General features: G+C 39.6%; 3 protein-coding genes and 1 non-coding gene across 4 annotated transcripts in view; all 4 read left to right on the forward strand.

Annotated features, from left to right (window-relative positions):
• Positions 1-244: 244 nt before the first annotated feature.
• On the forward strand, positions 245-3,102 carry stx11b.1 (syntaxin 11b, tandem duplicate 1). Its single transcript, XM_004083498.5, has 2 exons — positions 245-637; positions 1,440-3,102. Exon 2 carries the CDS (start codon positions 1,545-1,547, stop codon positions 2,439-2,441), a length of 897 nt encoding a protein of 298 aa, XP_004083546.1. The 5' UTR covers positions 245-637; positions 1,440-1,544; the 3' UTR covers positions 2,442-3,102.
• A 271-nt stretch (positions 3,103-3,373) lies between these two features.
• Positions 3,374-5,227, forward strand: LOC101166100 (syntaxin-11-like). Its single transcript, XM_011491640.4, has 2 exons — positions 3,374-3,506; positions 3,975-5,227. Exon 2 carries the CDS (start codon positions 3,991-3,993, stop codon positions 4,876-4,878), a length of 888 nt encoding a protein of 295 aa, XP_011489942.1. The 5' UTR covers positions 3,374-3,506; positions 3,975-3,990; the 3' UTR covers positions 4,879-5,227.
• Positions 5,228-9,019: 3,792 nt separating this feature from the next.
• trnal-uaa (transfer RNA leucine (anticodon UAA)) lies at positions 9,020-9,102 on the forward strand. The gene has a single exon. It is a non-coding gene; the product is annotated as a tRNA-Leu (tRNA).
• A 1,582-nt stretch (positions 9,103-10,684) lies between these two features.
• utrn (utrophin) overlaps positions 10,685-15,661 on the forward strand; it is a 143,423-nt gene continuing 138,446 nt past the window's right edge. Inside the window, exons 1-2 of the mRNA XM_023953087.2 lie at positions 10,685-11,092; positions 11,834-11,984. Coding sequence (XP_023808855.1) covers positions 11,912-11,984 — 73 coding nt within the window. The 5' untranslated portion in view covers positions 10,685-11,092; positions 11,834-11,911. The remainder of the gene's footprint in view (positions 11,093-11,833; positions 11,985-15,661) is intronic.

Genomic DNA, 15,661 nt, shown 5'->3' on the forward strand with positions numbered 1-15,661 from the left:
AACACGTTTTATGGGGTCTATTTCTCGTGTTTAAGGTATTTTTTAAGTCGTGATACTTTCTAATCAGACAAAAAGCTGGTTTAACCACATTCAGACTGTTCAGTCTCAACTTAAACGAAAACTCAAAGACTTTCTGAAAGTACTTTAGGCGTGGCTGGCAAAATCTTATTCATATGAAAGCTTCAGTACCGGTTTGACTTGGTGTCGTCAGGTATGACTCGAACAAAAAAGGAAAGAAATAGAAATACAACTCAGATGCTTGACAGAGTTTCCCCCTTTAAGCACGTTTTCAGCCTCTGTGATGCTCTGTGGATATCGGTGCGCGGGGAGCCCCCTGTGCGTTTGAGGCTGCTCAGATTGGCACCCACTGTTCACACCCTCACTATACAATCGACGCAGCGTCACTGCAAGTCCAAACCGACTTGACTTCATTCCTCAAGCCACATCATTACAGCTCCTTTGTGTGACCCGACGCAGTCCATCGCCTCTGCACTGCGTTTCCAATTTGGATCGGTAGCTTTACGCATCCAGGACGCACTTCTGCTGCTTCCAGTCCAGAGGACCCGGAGGATGGTGCTGTGGCGACGCAGACATCAGAGGACAAGGCTTAATTTCCGCGGACTTTAGATGAAAAAAGGTGATTTTTCTTTATTTGGGATGTTTAGGAAGCCACATTAGGAGATAAGATTACATACCATGTGTGTTCTGACAAAACAAATGTCTTATCCTCTTACTTTTTTTTAATCCCTCTAATGACAAATTTTAGCACAAATTGAGGTTTTAAATCCTTTTTTTGGCCAACTTTTTTTTATTAAAATACTCACATAGTTAGTTAAAAAGTCTCAAAAATGATCTAACATTTTGAGTGTGCAGACTGATTTTTTCATTAAGCAAATCATTTTACCAAAAATTCCAAGAATAACTGACAATTCTGGTGCTTTTCGTGCAATGAAAAAAATCAGAAAACAGGCAACTGGAATTAATTTGTCCACCATTTTTTACTGTTTTTACACTTGACAGCAATTTTTTTTCAGTTGAAAACTATGCAAACATTTGCAGGCTTATTTGGCTGAAAGTTGCCTTAAAACACTGTCAACAGTATCTTCAACTTATTATAAACAAACTGAACAAAAATTATTTCTCAAACTTTAGGGCTGAAATTCTTGGTAGACAGAATCACACAAGGCTAAAAGTCACAAGAATGCTTGAATAAAGACGTCAGATAGATAGAACAGGTTTTGTGAGAACTAACTCCCTTGACTAGTCTCAAGAGAACCTGTTAGACCAGTGAAGGGTTATGGGTTGGTAAAACATGAAGGAAGAAGGAAAGACCAGATATTTTTAAACTTGTTTGCTTTTATTCTGTACGTCTCCCACTTTTTAAGACAGTCATAAGCAGAATCCAACATAAATACAATTGTTTATGCTTTTTTTTCCAGTTTGGTCCTTTTATTAAGAGTTTTCAACCAACGCGCATCGGAGGAACAGTAACCAAAGAGTGTAATTTAGAGATCGGCAATCTTCACTTGAACTCCAGCGCAACCATGAGGGACAGACTAAATCACCTGCAACTAGTGTCCAATGTCAACATTGAGCCAATGGAATATGAGGAGTCCACTACGTCTGACTCCTTCAGTAACATCGACCTGGAGGAGGAATTGCCTCATGAGGCAGTCATTTTTGACAGTAGCCCTGCATTGTCTGAGATCTTTTCCCAATCACAAGACATTCACAGAGAGATCCAGCTCATCCGCCTGGAGGTGAAAAGGCTTCGAGAGCAGAACTCTCGCATGTTCCAAGGCGTCACCACCCTCAGTACAATCAAAAGAGACACTAATGCTATCGGTGCTGACATAAAGAAAAGGGCAGAAGGTGTGCTAGCCCGCCTGCACGACATGGATGGGACAGCCCATAAGCTGAAAGAATCTTATGGCCCTAATTCTGCCGTCACGCGCATCGCCAGAACCCAGTATGCTTGCCTCAGTAATGGTTTTCGTGACGTCATGTTTGACTACAACGAGGCTGAGATGAGCCATCGTGAGACCTGCAAGACACAGATCCAGAGGCAAATGGAGATAGTGGGGCGTGAGGTGACGGGGGAAGACTTGGAGGAGATGATTGAGAAGGGCCAGTGGAACATCTTCACTGACAATGTAGTGACAGAAGGTAAAACCGCTCGATCAGCTCTGTCCCAGATCGAGAAGCGTCACCAGGAGCTGATGGATCTGGAGAATCGTATCAAAGGTATCCATGAAATCTTCCTGGACATCGCTCTGCTCGTGGAGGAACAGGGTCCCATGCTCGACACCATCCAGACCAACGTTCAAAAAACAGACGCAGGATTGCAGGATGCCCTCGTCAAACTTCGCACCGCCAAACGTCACGACAGAGACAACCCTTTCAAAAAGATGTTCTGCAGCTGCTTTCCATGTTACAAATAAAGACAATCAAAAAAAAAACATGGTTGGAGGGATGTCACAACAAAAAACAAACATTTTCTCTCTGACATTAGAAAATTATGGTTACTGAATGAAAACGGGCTGGTTAGAATGGGACAAAAAGTTTTGCTAGCATAGGAAAAAAAAACTGTACTTTAATTAAATTATTGTTTGTTAGAAGGTTTTCAGACTAACTCATATCACAACAAATTCCCCAATGACTGAGACTTTTTTTAGTTTTGTGACCTCGGAGATTTTAGAGGATAAGAAAGTGTTTTAAACCCTGGAAAAATTGTGTTGCACTGTGTTGCCCTGAGCAGAAAAATGCCAAAAAAAAGCCTTTTCAAATACTACTTTTGAAACAACTTTGTCCTTTTGCACTGGTAAAATGAAAAGCTAATCAAAGGATGAGTACCATTTACATGGATTCTTAAAGTGTTTTCTGTATTTAATAAAGGAATTTGTTGGTTAGGATAAAAAATATCCCTTCATGTTTCTTTCTCAGAGTGGTCCTTGTCTTGTGAGGGGAACAGCAACAAAACCTTAAATTGAGCATTGAGATTTTGTGCTTCAAACACCATTTCTGTAAATAATTTCCGATGATGGTACAATGACTGTCTGTCTACGTGTATTTAACGCAAAACAATAAAGAAGACACTTGAAACTGTCTTGATTCTTGTCCCTATTTGAAACTCATATTTGTTGGTCGTGACTTCAAACTTCCTTATTCCTGACAGTGCAAACTCACCATGACTGCATCCGTGCACAGGTGTTGTCATTACACAAAAGACTTTCTCTATCTGTTGGCTCAGTGTCTGTATGCGTCACTTGATGGGACTGCCTACTTTAATGAGTCACTTAAGAGAAAAAACACCTTTCTGTAAGGAAGCAATCGTGTTTCAGGGGGACGGACTGCACGTCAACTGCGAAGGGGTGGCAGTCATGCAGAGAAACGAAAACAGTCGAGAGTTCCTTGGTCGGGAGGATGCTTCTGAAGAGAGCGTCAAGGCAAATTGACTAAATTATACAATAACCTGGGAAGAATTTTGTTTTTTGGAGTCAGAAGCGGTAAGAAAGTTTTTTCTTTTCTTTGAAAAGATAAATTTTCGTTATTTATCAGAAGAAAGTGTGGGTGCACACACATTTGACAATAGGAGGAACTGTGTGCAATCTGATTAAAGATCTCTAACAACCAACTCCAAAACGAATTTAGTAGATATTTAAACACTTTTTGCATTATAGAATTAAAGGATTGACATTCTAAACAGCATAAATTGTTCTAAATTGTTCTAAATTTTCAAAGTTGTGACTAGCAAACATAATTTTAAGGATAATACTTGGAGTACATATGTGTTTATTGGCAACTTGTTCTTATTTTCAGCTGAAAATTTCAGCTAAAATTTTTCTTCCTTGTTCCTCTTATAAGAAGACATTCCAGTAGGCAGTCGAACTGTGACTGCTGTCATTGTTAAAAGATAAAATGCTTTAACTTAACTGGTTGGAATGTCCAAACTAAAAAAAAAACTTGTGTTCCAGCAAACCCTCAGGCACAATGCGGGACATGATGGAAAGACTGCAGACCATCGTTGAGGAGGAGGACGATAAAGACTCGGGTTGCTTTGTACCTGAGTACGATGTAGACAAAGGGCCTTTGACTCTGGAGGCTGTTATATTTGAGAAGTCCAACACTATGGAAGAAATCCTTCATGAGGCCAGTTTGATACGCAAAAGTATCATCTTGCTCAGCTTGGACGTAGAGCGTCTGAAAAACAACAACGAACGGTATGGCACCTCTGTGAGCCGATTCTCCATTTTGAAACGGGATTCAGATTCCATCGCCAGAAAGATCCAGCAGCAGGGGGATTCGGTGTACAAAAGGATTCAGGCTCTGGGTGATCGTGCCAATGAGTTGGAGCAAACTGAGGGCGGAAACCGGGCTGTTAGTCGCATTGCTCGCATTCAATATGACACACTGGCTTTTGCCCTTCGAAGTGCAATGGAAAATTACAACAGTGCAGAGGAGAAGCAGAGGGAAATCTGTAAGACGAGGATCCAAAGGCAGGCTTCCATCATTGGGAAGGACATTAGTGATGAACAACTGAATGACCTGGTGAACAAAGGTGGAGAAGGCTGGGAAGAGCTTTGCCAGAGTCTTCAGCCACCAGGTGCACAATCGTGCCGCACAGCTCTGAATGAGATCAAAACTAGACACACGGAGCTGGTGAACTTGGAGGCCAGGCTTAAGGACATCCATGAAATGTTTTTGCAAATGGCTGTGCTGGTGGAGGAGCAGGGATCTCTTCTTAACAGCATTGAGACACATGTGGGCAAAACTGAGGAACACATTAAGAACTCTGACCATAAATTTAAAGAGGCCTTAATCCATAAAAAGAAAAACCCTTGTCTGACATGTTGTCCATGTTTACCTTTCTGGAAATAGCTAAACTTTATTTATTTTACTTTGGTCTGGAATCAAACTAAGACCAATATTAACTGGAAATATTGCTGAGATGTTTGTGGCAAAACAAGATTCAGAAGGAACTTTGTGCTGCAGAGATTAACTTAATTTTAAAGGTTTGAAAGTGAAGGTTGTCAAAAACTACATGTTTTGTTTTCATTTGATCAAGAACTTATGACTGTACATAAACATGGAAAAATGTACCTTTTTTTTAGATGAAGAATGTTTTAATCCTATAGCATAATGTCCCTCTAATGATTGTCACTGCCAGTCACTGTCTAACATGAGTTTTGTGAGGAATACAAGAGAAGAAAATCATATTTTCCTAACATTCCAATGTGTCTGTTCTTTATCTTCTTCTTTTTTTACATTTTCATATCAGCAGACACCTTCAGAAATGTGGGTAAACATTTGTGCAAACCTAAATTTAAAACATAATTTGAGCACGATATAATTTTTTTAGATATAAATATATATATATAGCTCCTTATCAAATTTGTTGGCATCAGACTTAGATTTTGATATAAAAAAGACAGATGCAGCATGTAGTTTTCAACAAATCACAACAGACCCAGATTTAGGCATATTGGGGGGCAAGTAGGGTATTGGGGGTTGGAGTGGGGCAATTTTGGCTGTACTGAGAGTTTAGGGTGTCAAATCATTATATCAGTTTGTTTTTATCCCTCTCCTTTAATCCTTGTGCTATCATAGATGACCCCACCCTTACATTGACATGTTCTCCCTACCATGACAAATGTGGATAAAGGTGGAGAGGATTTCATGTAATCCATGGACACCAGTGAAGATCTCAAATCATTGAAGAAAAAAGGTTCAGCGCACTGTCTAGTGGGTCTAGATGACCCAACTCCCAATGTTAAAGTGCCTAGGATAGCACAAGGGTTACTCATATTTGACATGCTCTCTGCATTTACTGGGCTTTGGACCGGCACAAGATGGTCACTAGTTTGTGCCCCATTAGGCTGCATTTATTTATTTTTTTCTTTTTATGTCTGTTTTGTCTTTTTGTCCGTCTGTCTGCTAGTCCCTCATAAAGATTTATTTTATTTCATATACATATAATATTATATTTTATTTATTTATTCATTTATTTATTTATTTTAATAGAGTTTTGCTGTGTATCGTTTAGTACTTTTTATTTCTTTAGCTAATTGTGGATTTTTGCAGGCATCTCATTTGGGGGGACATTCACAGCATTTAGGGGGTCATCTCCCCCTTTTGCACACGCCTACATCCGTCCCTGCACCAGAACGGGGTCATAAAGCCAGCAATTAAGAGGATTTGTTAATTTTAAGGTGTTCGTTTGAAAGTGTATTAACTCAAAAGCTTTTCCTAATTTAAAATGTGGGCTTTTATAGGTTTGTAGCAGCCTGCAGCTATGCCGGGTTTTTTTTAACCCATTGCAGCCTTTTTGTAGTTTGCTAAATTTATGTAGCATCTAGTCTATGTATTAACATTATGAAAGGATATTTGGCTGATGTTGACAGTCTGTCGTACACAAAGGAATGTTTTATTCTTCTGCAAAACAGAAAAACCGGTTTGCTATCAGATCATCCATCACACACAGCACACAGTCTATAGTATAAAGGCCCGTACACACCGGGACGAATATTCGCCAGGCGTTATTCGCCAGCGTTTTTCGCCACGTTTTTTGTGTTCACACCCAGGCGATTTTCGCTGACGATGAGTGGAGTAAACATGCAATTTCATTCCCTGACATTAGATGGCGCTTAATGTAAAACAGAAATACTCCTGTACACAAGGTGGCGCTGCGCAACTTTACGCTTCTTAAAGTCGCTTTTCACTCAGAAGAAGAGAGCAAGTATTTACGCGCTTGTCAGAATCAAACAAAGAAAACATGAATATTTCAAGCACCAGTAGCTCCAACTGGTGCTTGGTTCGGGGATATTTTAGAATGTCCGTCATTATTGCTTCGCGGCTGTGTAGACGCTACTTGGCGTCTAACTTCTTCGCTGGTATGTGTGCTCAGCAAGGCAGTTTTGTGTTTGAGCGCCCCCAAGTTGTGTTTTACTGTAACTTCAGAAGCTCCAGACACGTGAGCAAAAGCACCATTCTCATTGGTCGAGTAGATTTCGACGCGATGCGTCGAAAAAAAAAAACGAACCCGAGGCGTTTTTTTTTTTTGACGCTTTAACGCGTGGCGTTTTTTCGCGTCGGTGTGCACACTCTCGTTGGTGCCCTTTGTTTAGTCACGAGGCGTTAAACGTCGGCGAAAATCGCCGGCGAAATTCGTCCCGGTGTGAACAGGCCTTAAGAATTGAAAATAAAAAACGTGAATGAAACTACTTTTTACGACAGAGTTTTAGGGCCAGTTTACAAAAAAAAAACGTTTTTTTAATTACGACTTTTATTTTTTAGTTTATATCTCATAAATTTACGACTTAAAATCTCGTAAATTTACGAGAAAAAAGTCATGGATTAAAGAGTAAACACCAAAGTTTTCCGTTCGTCGGAGCCTAGCTAGAAGATGAAATATGTGGAGCCTTTTGTGGAGCTTTATTCCCGGATCTGTTTAAAAAACAAAGAGATTCTAAACCTTTTAGCGACTCAAAATCAGATTATTTTCAGTGGAGCCGGCTTTCTGGGGCTCGGTGTTGGTAAAGCAGAGTTTCATCTGTAAAATAAGGAGCTCAGAGACACGTTTGGGTGTAGAGGACCGCTGCAGCCTTTATTTTCCTTTTCATTCACACACCCTGAAGTTCATTTGTCACCTTACGTCATGAACCAATCATCCGAACACCAATGCGGAAGTAAACAGTGTTACTTATGCCTCCTCCTCCAGATGAAACGTCGCGTTTCAACATAAAACAATAAAGAGGAATGAAAATAGTCTGTTATAATAGCTTTAGAACGTTGAAAATGCCAAAAAGGGCTCCTCCTCAGACGGAAGCGTCACAAAGATGTAGAGATCTTGTCTTTGGAAGAAGAAATGATTCAGGTGAACAGCTGCAGGGATACCGATGGCTTCATTGGGCTGCAGAGATCCTGGAAACCACCCATCAGTAAAATAAAACATTAATAAATTGTAAATCAAACTAATGAGCTCCCAAACATTTGGAACGTTATCAATAAACATTTAGCTGACCTGATCAACTAAGTTCAATCGGTCTGCTCTGCTGCTGCGCGGCCTTCACTTGCTGCTGCTGTTACATGCTCACTTCCACTTTAATCTCGTAAATTTACGAGTTTTTTTTCTCATATATTTACGACTTAAAATCTCGTAAATTTACGAGTTTTTTCTCATAAATTTACGACTTAAAATCTCGTAATTTTACTTTTTTTTTTTGGTGGCCCTAAAACCCTGTCGTAAAATTAAAGAGGTTGCCATGTAGAGAGGTTCTGACAAAACACGCCCCTGGAGGATGTGCAGCCATCGCATTCGAACCAAACTACGTTAAGGAAAATTATAGTTAGGTGTAAATGTCCGTTTATTTTGATTATGTAGCTTCAGCGCTGCTTTTAACCTCCGTCCTCAAGTTTGGACAGAAAGCACGCGTATACATATTTAGTATCGAATCTCTGAAGCTCTCTGGACCATATTTTGGTAATTCACTGTTGTGTGAATTTCGCGGATAATATATAGTGCCTGATAACCCTATTTGCTTTACGAAGGACGTTTATTTGTTTGAAGCGTCGTTGTAATCGATTCCCGGCACACTAACTAATCAAGGGTTACAGCAAGGAAAGTGCTTAGTTGCAACTTCTGCTTATTAGCATTAGCTAACTTTAGTAGCTGTTGTGATGGGATTGTGTTTCTAGCAACATGCGAATAACAAATGTATTTTTTAAACACGCATCCATATTATTATGTCGTTTTTGCGAGTGTGCATCGATGGTATGCGCATAAAAAAGCGGACACCCATAATGAAAGTAGTCAGAAATGTTTTTTGTGACGAGCGTAAAGCACATGATCTAGTTGCTAATCGCTAACAGTATCAAATCCGACTCAATCGTCCAAAATGAACATATAATGACGCCATAGTTAATGGGCAATAAACATATGACAATCAAATGAGAACAATGATTAATCCGTGCTGTGTCTTTAGCATTCTATACCAGATGTACGGCCTAGAGAGCCGTGCTAACCAGGATGGCCGAGTGGTTAAGGCGTTGGACTTAAGATCCAATGGACATATGTCCGCGTGGGTTCGAACCCCACTCCTGGTAGCAAAAGTTTTGCTTACACAAACAAAATATTTAAAATACATCATTTTTAACTATCATTTTAGATATGACTACTGAGACTTTTAAATTCACAGTATTACTAACTAGACGTTTTATTACGACGCGGAAAATTGAATTTCTTCATGGTTTATATCTGAAACCCATTAATGTTTTGTCATTTACACTTTTTGATGTACATTGTTTTCAACTATTTACAATTAATATGTAATTACATTGAAAAAATGTATTGTGACGATATACGGAGCTGTCGATGTGGTTTAAAAAATAAAACAAATCTCACTGTTGAAAGAAAACATTGTATCTGGTTATATGCAATATATTATTCAACATTGTTTGTGTTATTGAGCTTTTAAATGTATTTATAATTATTATTATAAACGAATGTACTCTTAAAACGCACGAATAGGAAGTAAATGCACCGTAAGCGCGAAAGAGGGCGCTGTAAACCCATGTCATAATGTTTGTCTATAATTTCAACTTTGCCAGAACACAGAACAAAGTCAGTAATTTTGACTTTAAAGTTTGTCAAAAAGTTAGCCTTAATTATTTTTTGTTTACATCGCATACAATTGCAACGATTTATTTTATTTATGCTTTATTATTTGCAAAAGTTACTCTAATTTAGCTGAAAGAAAAGCCTTGAACTTCTGTTGTTTTGCTGACGATCTTTTACAAAAGTATTCCATGTGGTTTGTGCATTAAGTTCTTTATTAACATTTCAATAAAAAATAAGCAATCTTTACTTAGGAATATTTTAAGTCTTAAGAAACTATATCAAGTTACTTTTGAGAACGTAAACAAAAGGGTTTAGAATTTTTTTTCTGTTTAAATTTCTTTATTTCAAAATTTCAATAGAGCAGACAAACAAAAACAATTTCATGTCATATGTTTTAATACTATTTCTTATAGTCACAAGATGAATGTCTGCTTTATACTTATATTACATAATTAATTTAATTTTGAGGTGGCATCTCTCATGAATTTTATGTACATCTACTGCTTTCTAAATGTAGTTTGAAAATTTAAACTAATCAAGCATTATTGGAACAGGAGAGATTGAAACAGTTCCACTGTATTGGTTTTCTTAAAAGATTTATAAAAAAAAATTTTTTTGATCACCTTTGATTATAAACTCAAACTTTATAAACAAACTGACTGGGGTTGTTGTGTGTCGCGTCACGTGACGGCCATCGCGCCATGTTTCCATCTCTAAATCAGGAAAACTTTTATAGCCTGCAGGAGCGTTTCGGGATGATCAAGTTACCCATGCTGGACAATAGACTTCCGGTGAAGCCTGCGCAGTAAAGGTTTCGTCACAAACAGCTGCTACGTGGAGAGTTACTCAATGAAAACGCGCTGCTTTCAATGAGCCACATAACGGTAGGAAATACTTTATCTTACAGTAAAGAACATTTGTTTTCCACACAAACTCACTCCTTTAATCTTCTTTGTATGAAATAAATTATGATAAATAAATACGTAAAGCTCAAACTACGTTTTTTTGTTTTATTTAAGCGACCTATTTATCAGAAACAGGAAGTTGGGTTAAAACTCTGAACGCATCGCCGCAGCTGTTCCGCCGCACGGAGACAAAACCGTAGCTTTACTGCGGCTCCTGCAACAGGGAGAAAGTAAAGAAAAGCAGCAACAATAAAGTTGTTGGACCTGCTTGAAGCGCAGCCAGGTTCAGCGGTGAAATGTAACATCTACCTTTTTCATTTCTGGACACGGATCGAGGGAGAAGTTTGAAGGCGGCGGCGCCACTGAGTGTGGAAACGTGGATGTACCCAAGGACGGCGCTCCTAGTATGACTTAAGTTCGATTGAACTTTCAGGAAAGCGCGTTAACACCGCTGAAATGCCTTAAGTGACCTCTGCAGGGAATAGTTTCCACATCCAGGCTCAGCCGTCCATACATTTAGATTGGTTTTGGGGAGAACTCGTCTCCTGATCTCTTGGTGACAGAAGTGGAGGTGAGTCGGATTCACAAACCAGAACTTTTCACATCCAATGTCAAGAAAGTTTGTTCATTAGAGTTTTTCTGTCAGAATTATTATCATAGGGAACATATGTCCTAAAACGTTTATGGGCCCACCAAACTATAAATCTCCAACCTGGAGCTTGATTTTCAAGTGATTTGAGTTCTCATTTGTTTAAATCCTTATTTTCAACGTGCAGAAGTCCAAGATATTCACATAAAATTCTTTCAAATATACAAAACTACCATCTTAATCTAACAGATTGTGTGTTTGTTCCTGTTTGACTGTAACCATGTCCTGTCAGAGAGAGGAACTGAAATTTTACATTTACATTTACAACAAGTTTACATTTGTTACTTTTGGGAGGCTTACGTCATTCTCCAAAAACTGCAGCTCCCCTTGCTCCTCTTGTTTAACCTGCAGAAAAGTCCTTTCATGGTAAAAAGGCAGGTTATTCCTGAGTGGATGATGTCTGATTGTAATGAGAGGATGCAGGAGATCCTTTCTCCACAACTGTTGATGAATGCTTTCACTTTATATTTGGGCCATGCGTGGGTTTCATTTTGAAAGTACTCATTTGGTTTGATGCAACTGAATCAAATGGGAAAAGGGGGAAAAAAGGGATACATTTAGTTATTTGATGGGGTAAACTCCTATACAGGTGAGTTTCAGGTTCAATCCCCTCTTCTTAAAAGTGTTTTTATTTAGAGATAGACGCTTTATTTTTGCTTGCAGATACAGATCAAAGGCGCTGTGTGGCAAGAGGCCTGGATGTGCACCACCAACTTTCACCTGGATTAATAATCAACCAGCATGGCATCACATGGAGACGTAGCAGAGGGAGGAGCCAATGAAGAGTTCAGTGATATTATTAAGTGGAGATCCGGTATGTTCATATTCTTCAAACTTGTTGTTCCGCTTAACTCACCTGGTGTGAAGCGCCTGCAGGGAAGTGCCAGCAGCTCTCTCAGGGGTCTTAACGAATATGTCTCTTTACAGAACAAGGAATGGTTTGTTGTGCGTGCTAAAGGGTTATTCTCCAAAAGCAGTGCCAGAAATCCTGTTGTGCATGGTTAACCCAAGTTCCCGTAGAGGCAGGGGAGGAGGGGGGGCAGAGACAGAGGCCAGGCAGGCAACAAAGGCCCGCAGAGAACCGGAGAAGCGGCACGTTCGCCGGGGGAAAGAGAAAGTAGGCGGAGAGGTGACCAATGACAGCAGGGGAAAGGGGGAAGACAAGAATGCAGGGATGGGTTCAGGGAGCCGCACCCAGTGTCTTCTTTCTATCTCCATTCCACAGGTTAATTTTTTACAGACACCTCCTACAAAGGGAAACAGGTTGTTGTTCTGGTTTAGTATAATTTCTTCAAGTACTGTTTTCAATCAGAAGATGCAAGGATGTGATGAAAAGTGACAGGTTTTCTGTTCCAAAACATAATGGAGAACATGTTGGGGGAAGTAAATATTCTAAATAATAATAATCTGATGCAGCCATGCATAAGTGGGTTTTATTTTGGTGACAAAATGAATGTCTCGGAGCTTCCTGTGACAGTTTGAAGACCCATCAGCTGAAGATTTGAGGTGAAGAGAGCAGATCAACAGAAGAAAAGGGATGATGTTCCTCATATAGTAGGGGGTCAGTTCTCCAGCACAGATTGAGTCCATGCTGGGTATTTCACTGTGCTGATGGAGTTTGTAATTTACTGTTTTTGCCCCCGACCTCTGCGCTTTTCTTACAGATATTCAGGTCGCTCTGGCAACCTGTTAAACAACACTGGAAATTTAACTCAAGGAGGGGAGGGCAGTGGCATCCTCAAAACTCAAACTGTGGCTGTTGATCTCTTGCGTGTTTTTATGTTGTTTTTTAAATTCTAATGCCAAGTTAAAGATGGAGAGTGAGCTTCAGGCTTCTGAACAATAGCAGCAATTGCCTCTAGGTTATATGTTCTCACTCTCTGGGCTTGCATGGAAGCATTTCATTCCTTTTATGTGACAGATCCTGTAACGTCTTAGAAAAGCTGCGTTTATCTGCAGTCTGTACAGCTTTGTATGCTTTTAACCAGCAATATTTGAATTATAAAACATTTGGAAGCTAAAAATAGATCAGAGGCCAAAGAGGAGAGGAAATGGATTGTTCAGTTGGGATTCAGAATAAGGCTTTAATAGTTGCAGATAGAAAATGACTCAAACCGCTGTGGCCAGGCTGAACACAAGAGAAAATAATATTTGTTCTTTTATGATTTTCATAAAAATGTACCTCCAACAGCAATTATATCTTATTTTACCAGCAAATAATCAATGAATAGATAAACAGATAAAAAAAATATCAAAAAAGGTCTCATCTGATCCCAAATGGGATCATTGGAATTATAAACTAATTTAAAAAAATTTAAGGACCCACCCACTCTCATGAAAATCCTGTTTTTGGTGTTTTTAACATGATCTTGTGGCGTTTTTGGATGATGGAGGACACGTAAAAAGAAAATTCTTTAACAAAGTTGAGGTCAATCAGGAGCAGAAAAAGATTAAAAAAAAAAAAAAAATGCTTGCAGTTGCTACCTAGAATCGAGCTCCCTGCTCTGCTCCATTCAGATAAATGCACTTGCAGACAAACAGATCTACGTCTTTGTTTTCCTCGTCTCAGCTGCCTTTAAACTTAAGGGCTGGATAACTGTGATATAGTTCACTATTTATTTTGCTCTGGTAATGTTAGGTTGGGGTTGGGAGGGGCTGTAAGCTAGCTGGAGAGCAAGTAAACAGATGGATGATGGGAAATGAGGAAAGGAATACTCTGCACCAACAGTCCCGCCCACAACTCAGTGGCAAATTCCTAATGAACTACTGCCGCTCTGCAGAAACTGTGTCCCAGAAAACGACGGGTTTTTTGATTTTGTCTAAAAACGACATAATCATAATTAAAAGACCAAATAGATCATAAGATGATCAGAGTGGGTCTTTAACAAACAGTTTTCTTTTTTTAAGTTTATAGTGAACCTTGATGTAAAGGATGTTATCTCAGATAATACATCTATCGATGACAATTTCCTTTATGTTACATTATAAGCAATTATAGTTTTAATATTGCAAGTTTCTCCTTATCAGTAAGTTTGTGATAATTTTTTTTTTTTTTACAAAAAAGGTGAATTAATTTACTCCTGATTTGAAAAATTCAAACTTTAGTAATAGTTAATAGGCTGGAATGTGTTTGTAATCAAACATTAGTTTCTTAAAGTCACTGTCAGGTGTCCTTTAAGTGGAACTTTTACGTTTTTGGGGGTAAAGTTCTTCTTGGATTAGCTTTTAAACCTCCAAGCAAAGCCTGTGTTTTTCCCCTTAGAGGACTCTATCATCGTCAGCATCTGGGCTGTAGTTTAATCTCAGAGTTGAGCTTTCATTGCACATTACCAAACCTTTCTACCCCTCCCTTTTTGTTACTAACACTTGTTGAGCAGCTTTTAAAAAACCCATGCCCGTCCTTGCATCTCACAGCTGGGTGTGACACACTGAGTATTGTCAGGAATATTGCTGTTGTCTTCGATCCGGCAGGAACGTGTTTTTCAGACCCAGGTTGTGGATCATTTGTTACCATACTCGCTCAGCTACATGTCACAAAAACTTAATTCCAGCCTTGGCCCTCTGCAGCTGGGCGTACCGAGTGCTTGGACGGGATCCAACTGCTGTGTATGTGTCTGCAAAAAAAAAAGAAGAAAAAAAGGGGGGGGTTGAGCTTGTTTTGAAATAACAATTCAAAGGCCTTGTGGACATTTGGTACCTTTCTGCTCCCTCCGCAAAAGGTTGCTCTGCAAAGCTGTGTGCATGTCCAGCGCTCCGAGAGATGGAGCCTTTGCTGTCACCGTTTGATAAAATTGTATCGCCTGAGGTAAAACAAAGCTGAATTTCTGTTCCCGTAGTAACAGAGGTGTTTATAGAAGGCTTGCTGCTTTTCAGATGAAGCATGGGAATGCTCTGCAAAATCCAGAGCTGGAAATATGGGAATGGAGGCTGTGGCCAAAACACTCCCCCCGTGGCAGTGGCTCTCCCCCCTGAGTCCATGTGCAGAAACAACCCAGACACTCCACCCAGCACAGATGACATTCAGACTCTTCAGAAGAAGGCAGAACATTAGGTTTCTTATGGCTGTTAGGCACTCTTACAGAATCCAGGGTCTTTATCCAAGAAAACTTCAATTTCTACAGCAAATTGCCTCCATTTAACCCTCCCCACTTTCTCCTCCCTCTCTGGTGCTGTTGGCCGTGTGTCCCACTCCACCTTCTGACCCTTCACATGATAGAGTTTACAAAACTCAAGGAACAGGCTGAGGTTTAGGGGGGTTTTAGTTAACTCTTGGTAGGCTCATTGGTAGCTTCATAAAAAGTTCTCAGGATTAACCGGATGCCCCATGTCCAGGCTGCTTAACAGGGCAGACATGTGCTCCTAAATAAAGAGGATGCAGGCTGTTCTGCAACATCATATAGTTCTCAAATTCAAACTATAAAGGGATTTACCTTTCTGCAACTTTATAACCGTAACTTTACATTCATAAAGACACAACCAGACAATGGAAGA

Source organism: Oryzias latipes, chromosome 24 (genome assembly GCF_053564925.1).
Source record: "Oryzias latipes strain Hd-rR chromosome 24, Olatipes_Hd-rR_3.1".
NCBI classification, from domain to species: Eukaryota; Metazoa; Chordata; class Actinopteri; order Beloniformes; family Adrianichthyidae; genus Oryzias; species Oryzias latipes.

Bases quoted from the DNA above. Each gene is read 5' to 3' on its own strand.
- LOC101166100 (XM_011491640.4), top strand. From the start codon at position 3,991: ATGCGGGACATGATGGAAAGACTGCAGACCATCGTTGAGGAGGAGGAC.
- stx11b.1 (XM_004083498.5), top strand. From the start codon at position 1,545: ATGAGGGACAGACTAAATCACCTGCAACTAGTGTCCAATGTCAACATT.